We start from the raw sequence: 21,061 nt of genomic DNA, 5'->3' as shown, positions 1-21,061 counted from the left end.
TTATAAGTTAGTAATTGTGTATAAAGTGAGAAAATAAATTCGTTAAGTATTTTATCGTGAGTTTAAATTAGTGGACCCACGGAATCCGTAACAATATCTTCAAATTTTGCAGATGGGAAGAAGTTAAAAAAGATCACAAACCAAAACTAAAAAATTTAGTAAGTAGAATTTTAGCATATCTCCCCTACAGAAATAAGAATTTTACTAGTTCATTTGAGCCCGTAAATGAGATATTTTAGGGCCTTTTTTGTAACGGTTCTGTTTTATAATCTAGATACGCCTAGCTCTCATCTGGGGATGACAAACAATTCATCCCAAGAAAATTGATTTTAGTTACTTGTTGCAAAAATTGCTTTTTTACTATTTACACTGTTACCGCCAAATCTTGTTTATTATGAAAAATTAGATTGTCTTATACAGGGTGACAATTTGAAAACGAACAGTATTTAATCTTGCCTCTACCGATGATAGTAGGGTAAGTCTGGTAGAGATGCCCCACTTTTCTTTTGGGGCTAATAATACATATTGGTAGTTAATTTTAAATGAAACTAATGATGCTATCCTAAACTATCTTTAATAATAATTCATAATAGGACTAAGATAGTAATATAATAAGTAAGTATATATAATAGTAAGAGAACAATAAAAAAAAGAAAATTGGCCATCTCTCCCTACGTTGCGGGAGAGATGACCTTCCAACATGGGAGAAATGCCCCGCAAAAAAATACATATACATATGGTAAATATCTAATGTTATTTTTTATTTTTTTAACTAATATCCAAAAGTTGAGGATAGCTCTATGCTTGCTTTTTCTGTATTGTTGTTTGCCTCCCTACGTCTCAAAGTCCTTGCAGAGATTCCAAAAGCATGCATTATGCTTTTATGCCCATTTGGTCGGTATTGATGTCTTGCAAAGCAGCAGCCAATGATTTTTCAAACCACTGAGTGCTTTCGGGACATTTTATTTTATATTCAGTAGGCATGATTAAAAAAAGTTACTTTTTAGTAAATAAATTAGTAGGGCATCTTTATCAGCTTTCTATGTGGCATCTCTCCCAATACGATGGGAGAGATGCCCCACCGCAAGGTTTTAAAATGCAGCGACATATGATTAATTTTTTGAAGTTATGATACTTCACCAAGCATGTATTTTACTATAAAATGGCATGAAATACTAAAAACTTACATAATATTACATTATTCCCATGCGACCTCTGACAGAAAAAAATATGTACTTATATATAAAAACAGTTCTTTGTAAAAACTAGCCTATTTTTTTATTGACATTCAAATTATATCAGACCATAATAGCAGCAGGTGAACTACTGCCGTATCTAGCGGGAAGCAACTGATAAGTCACATGATTAGAAATTTACACGCTGTGGCCATCTCACCCGGTGGGGCATCTGTACCGGACTTACCCTATGAAAATTTGGCAAAACAAGCCGATTTACATATTATATACAAGGGGGACAATTTTTGAGGCATTTGTTGTCGTGTTACTTTCAAACCCTTGACCCCCAGTGCACCTACCCCTAAAATTTTAAATAGCAACCCCTATTTCTTTTACCATTTTTGTGTTTCTTATGGAATTCTACATAAACTTCATTATTTTTTTGAGAATTTTATAAGGAACACAAAAATGGTAAAAGAAATAGGGGTTGGCATTTAAAATTTTAGGAGGTCAAAAGGTTGAAAGTAACACGACAATGCCTCAAATTTTCATGCTATCATCGGTAGAGGTAATATTAAATACTGTTCGTTTTCAAATTGTCACCCTGTATATGAATTGTTTAGTAAAATAGGTATTATGTGAAACCTGTAAGTAAAGAGTGTACGAAGCGTAATATATTATCCGAAATTGCGAAAATATATGATCCGTTGGGATTTTTGGCCCCCACGATATTGGTTGCCAAGTGTCTAATACAGAAATTGTGGCTTCAGGGGTCGGAATGGGATGCTTTACCTTCTAGCAAAGAATATTATAGTTTTAAGAACTCTCGTGTGGAAGCTTTAGTGATTTGTCACACGGTGGCGCTTTTGAACATAATCGAAGCCTGAAAATGCTATTTTAAATTTTGAGGAGTACGCGCGGCCATATTTCGTACGGTGTTGCCAAACATATTTTATTTCTCGATATTGTTACGTTTTTCGTCGGTTCCGTGTGGATAGAAAGTCACAATTTATTTAAACACAATTTATTTAACACTAATTTACAAACAATAACGAAAGAACTATTTATAACTTAAAGAACTATTTATAACTTATTTACAATTTATCTAATTATTTATCTAACAGAAATTTATTTTGAATTAGCGCGGCGATTGTAACTGTACGCGTCGATCGGTTATTTATCTCTATCCCCTTCAGGTTTCGGGCATCGGCTTATATATGAGAGAAACAGACAGTCCAGACATATCTCGAAAATTCTTAGCGTCGTTCTTCGAACGTCGGTGGGCGTATGAGTCATAGCCGAGTGGCTAAGCCTAAAGCCGAGTTCACACGGTACGGGTCCGCAACAATATTTAAAGAAATATGTATTGATTATATATTTCGTATTCGTTAGTACTAAGGCTATAAAAACGTAGCTATGAAAATAAAATTTTAGATTTTTAATTTTTTTGTACCTTCTAATAAAAATTACTTCTATTCCAATAAAAAATTAACTATAGTATGATTATGTATTATCTGTGCTAGTATTAGGAAACTGGAGTGAATACGGAGAATATTAATTCGTTCTCTAAGATGAGCACTACTACGTAATTTTTTAAAATTCAACCCATAAGGGGGTGTAATTAGATAAAGGGGTGTAATTATACAAAAAAAATCTGTACCTACTAGGAGTATGAACTTTTGCACAGATGTGGCGCATTTGAACATTGATAGCGATTTTTGGAAATGTATAGCCTAAGGGTAGTGAAACTGGGGGGTGAAATTTTGTACAAAAAATGTTAGATCTAGGAGTATGAAATTTTGTACAGATTTTGCTGGACCCTTGTCGATAGTGTTAGGAAGACATCGTGGTGTGCGTAGTCAGAAAGCTTACATATGCGTGTTTGTTTGTATGAGTACGAAAGCTGTCCATCTTGAGGCAGTTTCGGATCTTTCCTCTGAAGCTTTTCTGGCATCTTTTCGTAGGTTTGTAGCTAGGCGTGGAAGATGTACAGATATGTACAGTGACCGTGGTACAAATTTTATCGGAGCTTATAATCTTCTACTATCCTACTCTAAACAGTCTTCTGAGACATTGTCTATTAAATGGCATTTTAACCCTCCCTCTGCTCCTCATTTTGGTGGCTTGTGGGAGAGTGCTGTTAAATCTGTAAAGACTCATTTGTATCGTGTTATAGGCTGTCAAATTTTAACATTTGAGGAGCTTACAACGCTGTTAGCTCAAATCGAGGCATTGCTCAATTCGAGGCCGTTGTGTAGTTCTAGTCCAGATCCAAACGATCTTGGCATTTTAACTCCAGGACATTTTTTGACTCTTGAGCCACTTACAGCCCCTCCTGATGAAAATTTACTCGATGTGACTCAAAACCGCTTAAATCGTTGGCAATTAGTTCAGCAACTTCAGCAACATTTTTGGAAAAGATGGCATGTAGAGTATCTTCATACACTTCAGCAGAGAGCTAAATGGAACAGCGTACAGAATTCGCCTAGAATTACCACATTAGTAGTAGTAAAGGACGAAAATCTACCCCCTTTGCGTTGGCTACTCGATCGAATTACTAAATTATATCCAGGTACAGATCAGGTTGTACGTGTGGCGCAAATTCAAACGACTAAGGGCTTTTTCGATAGTGTGCCCTCTGCCCGATCAATAAACCTACTATTTCAATTATTTTATGTGTGTAAAGTCCAAGAGAATTCAATTCATTTTATGGGGTATTTGATGTACAAAGATGTACAAATATTTAAATTTTCTTTATTTTTTTTAAGTAAAATAAAATATATTATATTTTGTTTTGGTGGGCGGAATGTTTGATATTGTCAAAATTTAAATGTAGTGGAATTTAATTTTGGTGTCTGCGGTACTGCCTCACATTTAGATAGAAAGGCGCATGCCCCATCCCGCGAGGGATCAGCGGAAGTGTGATGAGTGACTCGCTCTCGATCAACCGAAGTGGTACCACGCTTTGATTTATTTCCTAAAAACCGTGTAATTGTGTGTGTTATCAAGGCATCATTGAAGCCGGCCGGCTGGAGGAGAAGCAATGTTTGTGGGGTGAGTCCATTAATTAATTTTTGAGGTGACGCTATTTAATTTCTTGTATAATTGATTTATTGATTTTTTTTTCTTTTTGATAATTATGTTAATATAAAACAAATATGTTTAAAATCTTTGGTTTTTGAGATATTTAAGAATATTTAAAAATGCATGCTACATTAGAATAGATTATTAACACCCTGTACATTGCCGTTCAGAACTAATTCCTGTGCTAAAAGTCAGCACAGGAATAAACTTTACTGAAAAATATGATTGCTTCGTTTAATGTATACAGGGGTATCAAAAATTGCTGGTCTATTTTAAATATTTATTTTACATAAAAACTTTCGTTATTTCAAATACAACACCCTGTATTTTTTAAAATAAATCGAAGCAGATTCAAATGCTCTTTCAAACTATATTAGGGTTTCCTATACCTATCCCGCTCAGATTTTGAATAAAAAACGATTTTTCAATAAAATGGCAATCAAGATGGCTGGTGTCGCCATGGCAATTTTCTAGTTAAAGTTAGTAACTCTTTTCAAAATCGACGTTAGTTTATGGACATTATTATTTTGATTTATAACAGTTTACTTAAACTTATCTACAATAGTTTAATAAGTAAGTATTCATAATTTTATCAAGAAAAATAAAGTAGTATCTGCTGGCGGAACGAATGGATATGTTACAGTTCGTCTGCTGGATCTGTGTCTATGAAAGGAATGCGGACAAAAAACATTTAAATAAACAGCAATATATTTTATACGTCGACTTGACGAGTACGTCACCGCAAATCGCTCCGCCCACTAATTTTATTGGCTACTTGCCAATTTGTCGATTTTTTATTGATGAGACGCGTCGTCTAATTTTTTACGAAAAACATCGAGAGAATTGTTGGGTTTTATATTATGTCTTGTTTTATTTGTTAGGTATAGCAGGCTTCCAACTGCTTCTCTGTAGGGGTAATTTACTTCTGTATTTGATGCTTTTGGATCAATATCATTAGAAACCATGGGTGTAACTGCAGGTTTTGAATTTTTCATGTTAAATTTTTCCAGTGTTGTCTGAACAAACTTATCTTGGTTTAAAGTTATCATGTCGGACTGTCTTTTAATTTCAATTCCTAAAAACTTGTCTGGATTTTCACACACGATTATTTCAAATTCTTCTTTTAAATTTATTATTAAATTGTTAAGTTCATTTTCACTTTTTGCAATTAAGATACCATCATCTACATAGATAGCTAAATATAAGTTACGTTCTTTATTTCTAAACATACACTGATCACTTTTCAAGGGAATTAAGTCATTAGATTTTAAAAATCCAGTAAACCTTTCATTCCATTTTAATGGAGCTTGTTTTAGTCCATACAACGACTTCTTTAAATGACAGATTTTGGTTTTATTATTGTCATTTTCATAACTTTCAGGAATGTACATAAAAATATCTTCTGACAAACTGCCATAAAGAAAAGCTGTTTTGATATCAAATTTAACGATTGTCATGTCATTTTTCACCGCTAATGCAAATAAGATTCTAAGTGAACTGATATTTACAACTGGACTAAAAGTTTCCTTGTAATCTATACCACTTTTCTGTTGACAACCTTTAATTACTAGTCTAGCTTTATATTTTTGATCATCTTTTATACGAAATACCCATTTACTTGTCAAAATTTTCCTGTCTTTAACTGCATTTCTGTCAACATATGTCCATGTCTGGTTTTTGTTGAGTGATTCTTTTTCTTCATTTATTGCTTTTACCCATTGCTCTTTGTCTGATCCTGTGATTGCTTCTTGATATGTTAGTAGTGCTTCATCTTCCATATTTAGTTCATATTCTTTGAGTCTTTCTGGTATTTTTACTTTTCTTCCTCTTCTGGTTTGATAGTGAACTTGTTCTGATCTTTGCCCTTCTCCTAAGTCTAACCTCTCTTCTTCATCACTACTAGATTGTTCATAGATGTATTCGATTTCATTTTCTTGTTGAATTTCATTTGATTTTTAATTTCTTTTCCTTCTTATCCTCCTCTGTCTCATTCTCTATATTTTCCAGTTCTTGATCCTGCAACAAGTCCTCACTCATTTTTTTCTTCACCAACTTCATATTTTCATCTTTCGGTTTTTTAAATATTACATCTCTTCGAATTTTTACCTCTTTCTTTTCTTCATCCCACAACCTGTATCCGTTTATTGCATATCCAATAAATAAATATTTTTCACTTCTTTCATCTAATTTCTTTAAGTATAAGCTTTAAGCTTCACTGCCAAATATTTGCATTCTTGACAAATCAGATTTCTTGCCACATCTCACCTTTTCTGTCCACATCTCAAAAGGTGTTTTATTTCCTAATGATTGTGTTGGGCTTCGATTCAGAATATACGTTGCCACTCTGACGGCTTCTCCCCAAAAGGATTTTGTTATTTTTGCATCAAAAATCAAAGCTCTAGCCTTTTCCATTAAAGTTCGGTTTAATCTCTCTGCTTTTCCATTTAATTGTGGTGTATGAGGTATTGTTGTGTCCATTACTATCCCTTTCTTTTTACAGAAAATTATTAGATCGTTATTTATATATTCACCTCCATTATCACTGCGAATTTTTGACACCTTTAAATTCTTGTTTGCTTCCATTTCTGCTATATATTCCTTTAGATAGTCTGGCACTTCATTTTTATGTTTTAATAGGTAGCTTACTGTATAGTGTGTATAGTTATCAAGTATTGTTAATATATAATTTTTGCCATCCCAGGTGTTTGGTTCTATTGGACCACGCAAATCAGTATGTATAAGCTCTAATGGTCTTTTAGCTTTGGTTCTTTCACTGTCAAATGGAAATCTCACTTGTTTAGCTTGTAAACATATCTCACAAGGCATTTCAAAATAATCGCTTATGTTTTCATTTATGTCTATTCCTATAGTCATTTTTTCTTTGATCAATTTTTTCATGCTATTTATGTTTAAATGACCTAATTTTCGATGCCAGTTTATTACTTTTTCTTCTTTGGTTTCTGCTAAATAACTTGTTTCTTGATATTCTCCATTTAGAGTCCCTTTTCAGTTTTAGTTCCTTCTAAAACTTTAGTTTTGTTTTTCATTATAGATACTTTGTCTTCACTAAAAATAACCTCTCCTTGATTTTCAGTTATAGCATTCACTGACAGTAGGTTTTTACTTAATTCTGGTACGTATAAAACTCCATTTAATATAAATGTTTCATTTTCTATAATACCTACACCTTTGGCTTTTATTTCAGTGTTTTTCTTAGCTACACAAATATCTATATGTTTCTTTTCAATAGTTTTAAATAAGTCAATGTCATTTACCATATGAGAAGTACACCCGGAGTCTATAACAAATACATTCTTGTCAGCAGATACTGTTTTTTTTTCAGTTAAAAATGATACTTTCTTTTCATTGTTTTTTGAACTATTCTCTGCTTGTTTTGTTCTGAAATAACAGCTACTTTTTGTATGATTGGTCTTTTTGCAAATTTTACATATATTTGTATTTTCTAATCTTTTTTCTGTGTCACTTTTCTTTTTACAATCCTTCATTAGATGTCCTGTTTTACCACAATGAAAACATTTTATCTCTCTGTCATGACTATTGTCTTTACTTTGACAAAAACGAGCAATATGTCCCTTTTTAGAGCATTTATAACAGACTTTTTCAGTACTGTTAAAAGCAACATTTGGATCAATACTTTCTTTATTTTTATTCATGCCTTCTTCGGCTATTAATCTGGCTGTTAGATTTGTTAATGTTCTTTCTTCTTTTGGTGCAGATTCCCAAGCTGTTCGAAAGTGTCTATATCTCTCTGGAAGAGTACTTAGTATTTTTGATATTAACATATCGTCATTGATGTCTTGTTCAAAAATTTTTAGTCTATATGCTAAGTTTTCTAATTTCCTGATATGGAGAGACATGTCATTACCTTTCTCGAATGTAAAGTTAAAGAATTCTTGTAATAAATTACACTTTTGTTGTTCATTATCTTTCTTATATATTGCACACAGTTTTCTATACATATCAGCTGCTGTTTTACAATTCATAATATGCATTAACCCTTTTTTGTCTATTGTTGATTTCCTCTGTGCTTTTGCATCATTTTTAATCCATGTATTTATATCTTCATCTTTGGTTAAATTTTCAAGCTTCTCCTGACCACTTACTATTTTATATAATCCACTTGCTTTAAGTAGCACAGTGATTTGGAAATTCCATAAATCAAATGATGAAATATCACAAAGTTTTTCGATGTTTCCAATCTCTTCAGTACTTATGGTTCCACAAGCCATTGTTATGTTACTTTTCTTACTTTTTCTTATCTTAATTAGTTATTATTTCTATTGCAAGTATTTTGATTTATTTTGACTGTCCTTCGGGATCTTATTTTTATTTAATTGTGGCTTATACGGGGCATATCTGGGGAATCTCTGGAGAATCTGGGCCAATAACCCATTAGTTTTAATTTTATCTTATCTTCTCTCTCTCTATGTGTTTTATATTAATGCAGACAAACCACGCAGAACCACAATAAAAACTGTTTATTATTAAATGATTCGTACAAAAAACAATTAACAAAGTAAATTTAACATTCTGAAAAGACAACTTATTTTCGTCTCGTTTTCGACTATCGACTATTATATTACATAGATACGTAGAACTAGATAGATCATAGAGGGCGACATCTAACCTGAACATTTCCTTATTGGTATGGTATGGTAATGATGAGCTGACTCCCTCACTGTGGCAGCTCTATGGCTCTGCTTCCTATGAAGGTGCAATTTGCCAGCGCATTAGTTTTGATTGCAGGCCGTCTGACTTTTCGTCATGCTGCAATCAGTGATTTTAGTTCCTGAAATTAATCTAATTACATTTTAAGTAAGGATATCTGAAGTGTGTGCTTGTTTTGCATTGGTTAAATCGTGATCAGCAGTATCTGGACAACACAAACAAAGGTCTAGACTCTTCTCTCTCCCGCCCGCAGAGGAGCATTACACAAAATGGTGCGGATCGGATGGATGAGGATTGGTGTTGTGGTGTCAAGCCTAAATAAACAGAAAAGGATGTATTAGTTGAAGTTATAATTCTAGTTTGTTTTGTCTATAAACGCGTTGATGAGATTAATGGTTTTAGCTTGGTGTTGTACAGTACTGTCTGCATACTGAATGGTGTAGTGTGGCGTCTTTTATTAGTTTTGTGTATAGATCTGTTTGAGGATAGGTTCTCAGGGGGCATGCCAAGAATATATGGTTTATATTTTCTATTTTTCCACACTCGCAAAGTGGGCTGTCAATTATTCCTATTCTATTCAGATGGACCTTTGTGCGACAGTGTCCTGTTTTAAGTCGTATGATGTTGGTTATGTCCTTTCTTCTGGCGTATTTTAAATTGTCAAACCATCTGGTTTTGGGAAATTTTTTAACGATTTCTGAGTACCATCCCCCCTTGTTGGTGGCTGTTGTTTTCCATTTTTGGGAAAATTCTTCTGTAAGTTTGTGTTTAATAACTGCTAGTATATCTGCCTTGTCGATTTTGATGTTCTTGGGTACATTGAGTGACCTTCCAATATTTGCGAGTTTATCTGCAGCTTCGTTTCCACTTATATCTGTGTGACTTGGTATCCACGTTAGGTGTATTTTCGTTCCGCTATTGTTTGCTTCTAATAGGAGTTTTTTGGTTGATAGTGTGATCGAGTCATTTGAAGTGTTTACCCCGGGATATCGAATCTTGTCAATGGCGCTTTTAGAGTCTGAGAGGATTACAACATTTCTTAGCTCTTTGCACAGAGAAATAATAATTGCCTTGTTAATTGCAACTATTTCCGCTGTGCAAATTGTTACTTCCTCTGGTAGTCTTTCTGCATAGTTGATAGGGGGATTGTTGCAATAGACTCCGTAGCCCGCGTTGTTTTTACCCTTGGAGGCATCTGTATATATGAACGTGTGGTTGGATCTAATGTTTTCGGTGATTTCGTAGAATAAGTTTTTGTTAGAAACTTGGCTTTTTTCCAGATTCAGATCGATCACCTTTATCATTTTTATCTGATGTTGTAGTTGCATTTCGTAGCATGGTGCCCTGTCATTTTTGTATATTTTGTTAGAGTATTTGTCTAGGTAGCCCAGAGCAGTGACTAGATAAGGCGTCTCCTTGTTCCTCCAGAAGTTTGCATTTTTGCAAGTGATTTCTTGATGTTTTTTAAGAGTGTTGTTAATGGGTGGTCATTATGAGAGTAGATTTTTAGGAGAAATTTTACGGAAAGATTTTTTCTTCTATGGTCCATTGATTGTTCTTTGCCTCTGCCAATAACGCCCATGTCGGGTAGATTTCATGCATCCCAGAATAGTTCTCAGGGATTGAAATTGTGTTTTGTCTATCTTCTCTAGGCCGGTTTTATTTGTTGGTTTAATGAAAATGGAACCATAGTCTAGGTGCGACTTTACAATGCCGTTGTAGATTACTAGGAGAGTTTTCGGGTCGGCACCCCACCAAACTCTGGTCAAATTCTTTATAATGTTTAGACCTTTTTGCGCTTTGTTTACTTGTTCTGTGATGTGGGGGTCCATTTTGCAGGTTTTGTGTAGTATTATGCCGAGGTATTTGGTTTTATCTGTGTAGGGAATTCTTTTATTATTGTACAGCAGGTGAGGGGGGTTGAGTAACCGTCGGCCTTTCGTAAACCATACCGCGTTGCTTTTTTCCTCCGAAATATTAAGATTGTGGTTTTTAAGCCACCTTGACATGCTTTTCAATGAGTTATTCAGTACTTCTGCCATATAAGTTGTTTGCGTGCCTGTGGTGAATAGTATTATGTCGTCCGCGTACCCTAGGATTGTCGTTTTTTCCGGAATAATAAGAAATAGGTCTCTTATGTATATGTTAAAGAGAATGGTGCTGAGCGGCGAACCCTGTGGAATTCCCGCATTGGCCTCCCCTGGGCCGATCCAAACTCCTTCTTTATTTCTAATAAACATCGCTCTGTTGGAGTTAATTCTAAATATTAGATTGTTTAGACTAGAAGTGATTCCAGCATTTGCTAGTTTTTTATACAATTTTGTTATGTCTACATGGTCGTATGCTGATTTTATGTCAAGAAATACCGCAAGTACCGATTGATTGTGGGTGAAGGCGTTAGTAACAGCAGTAGTTAGGTATGCGATGTTGTTGTATGTATCCATTCCTTTTCTATATGCTGTCTGAAAGTGGTTGAAGTACTTCATATTTTCAAGTTTCCAGTCTAGTCTATTCTTTATGATAATTTCTAACGTTTTAAGGTAACAAGACGACAGGACGATGGGTCTAAAGTTCTTTGGATTGTTAGGGTCCTTGTTAGGCTTTAATATGGGAATGATGGCATATTTTTTCCAGGCTTCGGGGATAGGTTTTCCTTGTAGGCATTCATTGTAGATGTTTAACAGTATATTGCTTGCTTTTTCTCCTAGGTGACTTAGCATAGGATAGTTAACCTCATCCATTCCGGGGGCAGAAGTGGTTTTTCCTTTGAGGCTATGTGTTAGTTCTTCCAGATTGAAAGGAGGGTCTGCTGTCTCCAGTGGTTGCAGTGAGAAGTTTGGTGTTATGTTTGTTATTGAGTTGTCTTTTAGTATTTCCTCGGATATTGTGTCACTGGGTATAGGTAGTCTTTAATTCTTCTTCAAATTTCTTTATCTTGTTCCATATATAGGTTATGTTTGTATTTCTGTTAAGTGTCCCACAGAATTCCTTGAAGCTGTCTTTTTTTTTCTATTCAATTGTTTCTTTGATAAGGCGATTTGTCTCTTTGCTTGTATAAAATTCTGCAGGTTGGGACTGGATCTAAAGTTGCTAATGGCTTTCCGTCTCTCTTTGACAATCGAGGAGCATTCCTGGTCCCACCATGGATTACCTTGTGGTTTTATTTGGTTTGTCTTAGTTTCTGGTATACTTTTTTGAGCTGCTGCCTCCACTATGCTGTGCAGGTCCTCAAAGCCAGCATTCAAGTCTAATTGGTTTGTCATTTTGCCTATCTCAGTTTCATACCTTGTCCAATTGGCTTTTCTGAAGTTTTTCCTAGGAAACGTAGAATGTCTGATGTTTGTGTTGCCCACCAGAGTGCACATTGTTGGATAGTGATCACTAAATCCGGGGTCTGGGATGAGTGACCATATTGTTTTTAGAGTGAGGTTATTAGAGACAAGTGTGAGGTCTAAAGGACTTTCATTGGTGTTGTTTGCAAATCGTGTTGGTGCTTCGTTATTTATTATTGAAAAGTTTTTTTTGTTAATAAAGTTGTATAGGTTAATCCCGCTGTGGTTGTTTTTTTTTGCTTCCCCAGTACACATGATGTGCGTTAAAGTCTCCCATTATTATATTTTTCTTATTGTTGATGTCTATTGTCGTTTCTAAGTCTTGTGGCGAGATGTTATATTGGGGTGGGGAGTAAACATTTGTGATGTTAAGATCATGAATTTTGATGGTGAGTGTTTGAAGTTCCGAGACATTGTTGCTATTGCTGTTGATTACGTTAAACTTTATGTTTTTTTTGACACATGTGGCTATGCCACCGTAGCCGTCGTTTCTATCTTTCCGCATTACGTGGTAATTTTTGAGGTTGAATTAATCTGAAGAAAAAAGCCAAGTTTCGTTCAAAATTAGTAGATCCGGGTTAAATTTTTTTATGATTGTGATAAGATTGGTCCGGTTGGACCGAACACTTCTGATATTCCACTGGATAATGATCAGAGTGTTATGTTGTGTTCTTCTGTGTGTTCCTTATTTATTACTTATTTATTTTACTTAACAAGAATATCGTTTCCCCTCTAACGGATACCCCGTAGCCACAGAACGGACAGACGTACTGTACTCATGGTACAAAGAATACAAGGTATGATATTGCGCAGGTTGGTTGCTACGTCACAGGTGATAACAGGCGCTATTGGTCAGCACGCCTCGCGCGCCAGTTCAAATCGTCAAGATATTGTTATAAACCTGATTTTTTGTTTATATACCGTCATTGAATTGTCAACAATTATCACAAGTTACTGTGGAGCAGTTCATAAGGAGTCGGGCTAGGAAGCGAGAGACCGGAGTTCGAATCTCGGCCGGGACATAACTTTTTATTTATTTTTTTAAATACTGTTGTATTCTATAGTTTATTTTTGTAGTATAAAAAAAAGAACTATTTATTCTGTGATTTTTTAATCTCCGGTATTAATATAAATTGATTGTTGGTACAATACCTCATTTAATATAAAATAATATTCTACTTTTGAAATGTATCGGGCCCTAATTGTACCTAAAAGTAAAATATATTTTTACTGATATACCATATTGTAAACTATTTAATATTTCAGTCACTTAAAAGTTAATTTGCATTGAATAATTGCCTACCATTAAAGTAAATTTGAGCTATATAATCCTTGATGGGCATCTTCCTCTAAATTTTGGGTTTCGTTCAACCGATTTATTCTCAAAACCTGAAACATCTACATATAAAAAGAAGCACAGGTCACTAATTATAATAAACCTCACCCTTGGAATTACTTCCACTAATTATAATAAACTTCACCCTTGGAATTACTTCTATCACAATTACAATACATTCATCTGCATTGGCATTTTCTACTGTTCAATGGGAAACAATAAACTTTCCAACATTTTTTAAATGATGTAACAATTCCTCTTGTGGTTACTTTTCCATAGATATCCTCATCTCTGTCCTCATGTGAATTCAGAGGTAACGAACATGAAAATTATTTACCATAAACATCGCAAACTAAAAACCTAATAAACAATTTTTAAAAACCTAAATAAACAATATAGAAATAAATTTAGTATTCTTACCTATTATCGTCCAAATCCATGTTAACAGATAATTATTATTTTTAAACATATTTTTGGAACTGCTGGTTTTAGTAATTATTAAATTAAACGAACTAAAAAGTCTTAAAAATGAACAATTTTTAACCATAACCCCCAAAAATACAGATCTCCTGTCAACTTTCTTTATTTTTTATTTATTCATTATTTTCCTAGTGACGTCACAGATGGTATGCGCGAACTGAACGAAATTGGAGCCGCTATCGATCATACCTTGTATTCTTTGTACCATGTACTGTACTAGTGATTTTATTTTGTGAGGAAAATTGTTTCTTGGCCTTAAGGGCTTATGCTCAAAGATATTCAACTAGGAATCTTCCTGATAAGCGTTCCTTGAAAAAATATTTCTCTATTTCGCAGAGCTATGGTAGTGTGGCATGGTATAAAGAATACAAGGTATGATATTGCGCAGGTTGGTTGCTACGTCACAGGTGATAACAGGCGCCATTGGTCAGCACGCTTCGCGCGCCAGTTCAAATCGTCAAGATATTGTTATAAACCTGTTTTTTTGTTTATATACCGTCATTGAATTATCGCTAAGCAAGTTACTGTGGAGCAGTGCATAAGGAGTCGGGCTAGGAAGCGAGAGACCGGAGTTCGAATCTCGGCCGGGACATAACTTTTTATTTATTTTTTTAAATACTGTTGTATTCTATAGTTTATTTTTGTAGTATAAAAAAAAGAACTATTTATTCTGTGATTTTTTAATCTCCGGTATTAATATAAATTGATTGTTGGTACAATACCTCATTTAATATAAAATAATATTCTACTTTTTGAAATGTATCGGGCCCTAATTGTACCTAAAAGTAAAATATATTTTTACTGATATACCATATTGTAAACTATTTAATATTTCAGTCACTTAAAAAGTTAATTTGCATTGAATAATTGCCTACCATTAAAGTAAATTTGAGCTATATAATCCTTGATGGGCATCTTCCTCTAAATTTTGGGTTTCGTTCAACCGATTTATTCTCAAAACCTGAAACATCTACATATAAAAAGAAGCACAGGTCACTAATTATAATAAACCTCACCCTTGGAATTACTTCCACTAATTATAATAAACTTCACCCTTGGAATTACTTCTATCACAATTACAATACATTCATCTGCATTGGCATTTTCTACTGTTCAATGGGAAACAATAAACTTTCCAACATTTTTTAAATGATGTAACAATTCCTCTTGTGGTTACTTTTCCATAGATATCCTCATCTCTGTCCTCATGTGAATTCAGAGGTAACGAACATGAAAATTATTTACCATAAACATCGCAAACTAAAAACCTAATAAACAATTTTTAAAAACCTAAATAAACAATATAGAAATAAATTTAGTATTCTTACCTATTATCGTCCAAATCCATGTTAATAGATAATTATTATTTTTAAATATATTTTTGGAACTGCTGGTTTTAGTAATTATTAAATTAAACGAACTAAAAAGTCTTAAAAATAAACACTTCTTAACCATAACCCCAAAAAATACAGATCTCCTGTCAACTTTCTTTATTTTTTATTTATTCATTGTTTTCCTAGTGACGTCACAGGTGGTATGCGCGAACTGAACGAAATTGGAGCCGTTATCGATCATACCTTGTATTCTTTGTACCATGGTAGTGTGGTTTATAAAAAACCTAGTAGGCAGAAACCTGTCGTTGGAAGTAAATAAAATGAATTTGCCGTAATTGGTTCTTTTATAGAAAATCCATATATCTACAAGTGACCGTAAAATAAATTAAAGAACTACTTCTTCGTTTTTCTTGATAGAATAATAAATTCATATTTAATAAATATTATTTAAAAAACTACTGTAGGCAAATTAAATAAAAATAAACTGCTATAAATTTAAATAAAGTCCATAATTTAATTTTGAATTTCAAAATAGCTACTAACTGTCACTAGAAACTTGACATCAGCCCTCTTGGTTGCCATTTTATTGAAAAATGGCTCTTTATTCAAAATCTGAGCTAGATAGGTATAGGAAACCCTAATATAGTTTGAAAGAGCATTTGAACCTGCTTCGATATATTTAAAAAAATACAGGGTGTTGTATTTGAAATAACGAAGTTTTTATGTAAAATAAATATTTAAAATAGACCAGTAATTTTTGATACCCCTGTATAAATTAAACCAAGCAATCAAATTTTTCAGTAAAGTTTATTTCTCTGGCTTAAAGGTCAGCACAAGAATTAATTCTGAAAAGCAATGTACAGGGTGTTATAATCTATTCTATTGTAGCCTGCATTTTTAAATATTTTTAAATATCTCAAAAACCAAAGATTTTAAACATATTTAACCCTTATAATAAATACCTTTTTTTGGACCCAAGAATCCAAAAATGAAATAAAATACAGTGTGTTCCATAAGAAAAAATATAACTTTGATATGTATCTTAGTTCTGAAACTCCCTGTACATTTCAAAATAATTTTAAATTGTGTACATTGCCACCCCACATATACTCATAAAATATTTTGTTTTTACATCTTTCCGTTTTCGTATAACCAAACGAGGTGAATGAGGTGCGCCACCCTGTATAAAGATTTCTTAAGTGACGTAATTGAGCACTAGCCATTTTTGGAAATTCTCTATTCTTTATGCGCCCTTTTTATAAGCATAAAGTTACCTGTGTTAAGGGATTTTAGTTAGGTGTGAGAATTTGTATAAAAGTCGTTATTATCTGGTCTAAAAATATGAAATTTTCAAAAAAAGGTTTTTTAAATGACGGAATGAGCAGTAAAAATCGATTTTTGGAAATGCATCTCCTTGGGTGGTGATACAAAGAGTGAAAACATTACGAAAATGTCTTACTATCTAGAAATATAAAAGTAATAATATATAGTATATATAAGTAATTTACCCTAAGTACCCTTAAGTGAAGTAACTGAACATTAAGAAGCTTTTCTGGAAATCCATTTCCTAAGGGGTAATAATTAGGATTGAGAGTTTGCATTCTTCGTAACAAACTGTTATAACTAGTTTTAGGAGCACAGAAATTTCCGGCAGATTCTTGATTTCTTGTCCAACATTCTCTGTGCTTATGAAAAATAGAAAAAGTACTGGAAGCTGCTGTTCTTGGAGATATAAATCAGCGAAAATAAGATGCTATATTTTACATATTTTAAATAATAGAGTAGACGCTATTGTATATCGGCCTGAGTTTTACGGACATTTTAATTTATATAATCTGCATGAATAATCCAAGAGTAAGATGTTTTACTTGAATTTTAGATGTACTAAAAAAAGACCAGATTACTAGACCAAACTAGACTAGCCTTAAACCTAATCTAACTTAAATGCCTTAAACATATATCAAAATAAATTACATTACATGTTCCTGAGCGTATTATACCGAATGATTGAAAAAAAACGACGTCCAGTTGGCTTGGAAATGAACATCGATTACATTCCCCATATAATTTTACATATGCAATTACAGCGATCTTCATCGTTATTATTTTTATAGCCATCGCTGACGCATTTTTTTCTTCGATTATACGGTACCTAGAGCAGGAGAACGCAATCAGCTTTGCACAAAACCGGTACTGAAATCGTTTTAGACAGGTTTTTTGATTTTCATATTATCATGAATCTATTTTTCTGCACCGATTGAAGCCGGTCTTCAGGTATCGATTAAAATTGATTTTTCGGGACCGATTTAAACCGGTCTTCGGGTACCGGTACCGAAATCGGTCTTGTAAAAGACGATACCGATACCGGATTATTTTAAAAGTACCGGTCTTACTACCGGTATACCGGAAGACCGAACATGCCTACTCAATAATCCGGCTTTTCGGATAATACGGATCGGCCTTGTTTTAATTAATCCGGATTAGTGAGTCTCCACTGTATGCAGCCCGGATTGTCCACCGAGAACCTCATTGGAAATAAGGTAAATTTTGAGAAAAAAAAGGAACCGTTTTTATAGGAAACAATAACATCTTTAGCAATCCAAGTATGGAAATCTGCAAGATATGGTAACCATTTATAAAACGTATTAGTGGTGGTTTACTCGGTGGACAACTTCATGCTTGACCGCATCCAAGTTCTTCTCCTCATGTTTTTTTTCCAATTTTCTGCTTTACTATAATATAAGCCGGGTAGCGGGTAGGCACTTCTTCACGATCCGGTGGAGGATAGGTTTACTTCAGGAATGCGCCCCTGCCCACGCAAGCCATGATTTCCTCTACCTCCTTTACTTTAGGGGGAATCATGTCCCAAACCCTTTATCCTACCCTATTCCAACCAATTATCCTACCCTATCCCCCTACCCACTACCAACCCGCAGGGCTAGCGTGGTAGAGTATAGCCAATTCCCCCTTAACTATGGAAACGTCTTCCAAGATACGGCCCTCAGTCTCCGGCAGCTCAAACTCCCTCGACTATGGTAGCGGCCGAGTAAGGAAAAGAGCAGAGGGTGCTAAGAATCCCCGGAGTGAACCAGGCTACCTTAATAGACGAAAACTGCATATTGCCACTTTTAACGTTCAAACCCTGCCAAGGGATGAGAAATTATTGGAATTGGAGGAAGAATTACAACATATAAAATGGGATATTGTGGGTCTAAGTGAGGTAAGAAGAAAGACCGAAAATCAAATAGAATTGAAATCTGGGAACCTTCTTTATCATCAGGGAAATAACGAATATGCTCTGGGCGGTGTAGGCTTTCTGATTAACAAGAGACATATTAAGAACATCGTAGACATTGGAAGCATCAGTCCTAGAGTCATATCTAACCCTTCGTTTGAATAACCGTTACTCTCTAAAAATTGTACAAGTCTATGCCCCAACGTCAAATAGCACGGAGGAAGAAATAGATATTTTTGGGACGTCTCCAAAGCTCTATCAATCAAATCCCAATTTACAATATTAATGGGTGATTTTAATGCTAAAGCTGGACAAAAAGAAGATGAAACAGAAATATGCGTGGGTACATATGGTTATGGTGAAAGAAATGAGAGAGGAGCGAAAATGATCCAATTCACGCTGCAAAATGGACTATATGTAATGAACACCTTCTTTAAGAAACATCCAAATCGAAAATGGACCTGGGCAAGTCCGGACGGAATTACCAAGAACGAGATAGATTTCATCATGACTGATAAAAAATGGATAATTAGAGATGTACAAGTATTGGGCGAATTCTCCATAGGAAGTGACCACCGAATAGTTCGAACTAGAATTGAATTCAACCTTAAATCTGAACGACAAAAAATGATAAGGAAGAGGACCATGAGAAAATGGGTAACACCAGAAAAGCCAGAAGAATATAGAGCAATGGCAGCTGAATCTGGAATCTGGAAATCTGGAAAGAATGAAAAATATGGAAATTGAAGATATAAATAATCACATTGTAACTATTTTAACGCAAGCTATTAAAGAAAATTGTCCTAAAAAGGATAATCAGGGAAACACAAAACTAACCCAAAACAATAAAGACCTGATAAAGGAACGTAGAGTTATGATAAACAAACATAATAAGATGATTATAGGAAACTTAACAAGAAGATATCAAAAGAGATAAGGAAAGACATCAGAACCCACAATACCAACAAAATAACGCAACTCATTGAGAGAAATCAAGGATTAAAAGTTTTCAAAAAAGAGGCAATCATAGGGAGAGCACTAATTCATAAATTGCAAAATGCAGAAGGACAGATAACATCAAATAGAGCAGATATTCTGCTTGTTACGGAAAATTTCTACCAGCAGTTAATGACAACCCAAACCCTAGAAACTCGTATAGTACCATACCAACTGTGATGAATCAAGGCTCAGAAGAAATCCCAGATATTACTTTAGATGAAATATCGGCGGCATTAAACTTTATGAAAAATAATAGGTCTCCCGGTGACGACAATATAGCTATTGAAGCCATTAAAGAAGGAGGAGAAAAGGTTCTCAAGGCTTTGCAAATATTATTCAACAAATGTCTTGTCGAAGGAAGAACGCCATCAGAATGGGATAATGCCAATATAATCCTATTACATAAAAAAGGGGACAAAACAAACCTTACCAACTATCGGCCTATTAGTTTACTGAGCCACACATACAAATTATTCACAAAAATCCTCACAAATCGTCTCTCCCTAAAACTAGAACAATATCAACCAAGAGAACAGGCTGGATTTAGATCGAACTTCGGTACAAATGACCATCTGTTGGTGGTGAAGTCCCTAATAGAAAAATGTGTTGAGTATAATAAACCCCTCATTTTAATATTTGTCGACTACGAAAAGGCATTCGACTCTATCGATCAACACAAATTATTCAAGGCCCTAGCCGAATGTCGTATAGACACCCGTTATACTAACCTTTTAAAATATATATACGACCATGCAACAGCATCTGTATCGCTACACGAAAACACAAATAAATTCCGTATTAAAAGAGGAGTACGGCAAGGCGATACAATTTCCCCCAAATTGTTCATAGCACTATTAGAATATATGTTCAAAAGACTAAACTGGGAGGAAATGGGCATTAATGTTAACGGGGAAATGCTCAATAACCTGCGTTTTGCTGATGACTTGGTGCTGATTACAGACAAAATACACGAAGCTCAAAATATGCTAAAAACACTTAAACGGGCGTCAGATCAAATTGGACTACGCATAAATTATTCAAAAACCAAACTAATGACTAATCTTGTTATTAGTGGAAATGTCTCGGTAGACGGAGCAAATATAGAACAAGTATATTCATATAAATATCTGGGGCACGAAATAACAATTGGCCGCGATAACCAGACGCACGAGATACAAAGAAGAGTAGGACTAACATGGGCAGCATTCGGCAAACTAAGATATGTGTTAAAATCAGATCTACCAATGTGCTTAAAGAGGAAGGTGTTCCATCAGTGCGTTATGCCAGTACTTACATATGGCGCAGAGACACTTACACTGACGAAAAAGTCCATAGAAAAAATCCGTGTAGCCCAACGAGCTATGGAAAGAGCAATGCTTGGTGTATCTCTAAGAGAC

At 34.3% G+C, this 21,061-nt stretch overlaps 3 protein-coding genes across 3 annotated transcripts; 2 read left to right on the top strand and 1 right to left on the bottom strand.

Annotated features, from left to right (window-relative positions):
- The first annotated feature begins 2,966 nt into the window (after positions 1 to 2,966).
- LOC115887388 lies at positions 2,967 to 4,100 on the top strand. The gene is made up of 2 exons (XM_030906801.1): positions 2,967 to 3,747; positions 4,012 to 4,100. The coding sequence occupies exons 1-2, from the start codon at positions 2,967 to 2,969 to the stop codon at positions 4,098 to 4,100; spliced, it is 870 nt and encodes a 289-aa protein (XP_030762661.1).
- A 5,246-nt stretch (positions 4,101 to 9,346) lies between these two features.
- On the bottom strand, positions 9,347 to 10,252 carry LOC115887386. Its single transcript, XM_030906800.1, has one exon. The coding sequence runs from the start codon at positions 10,250 to 10,252 to the stop codon at positions 9,347 to 9,349; it is 906 nt and encodes a 301-aa protein (XP_030762660.1).
- An 8,152-nt stretch (positions 10,253 to 18,404) lies between these two features.
- Positions 18,405 to 18,830, top strand: LOC115887385. The gene has a single exon (XM_030906799.1). The coding sequence runs from the start codon at positions 18,405 to 18,407 to the stop codon at positions 18,828 to 18,830; it is 426 nt and encodes a 141-aa protein (XP_030762659.1).
- The last annotated feature ends 2,231 nt before the right edge of the window (positions 18,831 to 21,061 follow it).

Source organism: Sitophilus oryzae, unplaced genomic scaffold (assembly GCF_002938485.1).
Source record: "Sitophilus oryzae breed Bouriz unplaced genomic scaffold, Soryzae_2.0 scaffold_573_pilon_pilon, whole genome shotgun sequence".
In the NCBI taxonomy this organism is placed as follows: Eukaryota; Metazoa; Arthropoda; class Insecta; order Coleoptera; family Curculionidae; genus Sitophilus; species Sitophilus oryzae.
Note: the sequence above shows the minus strand (reverse complement) of the source record. Positions and strands in the feature narration are given on the sequence as shown.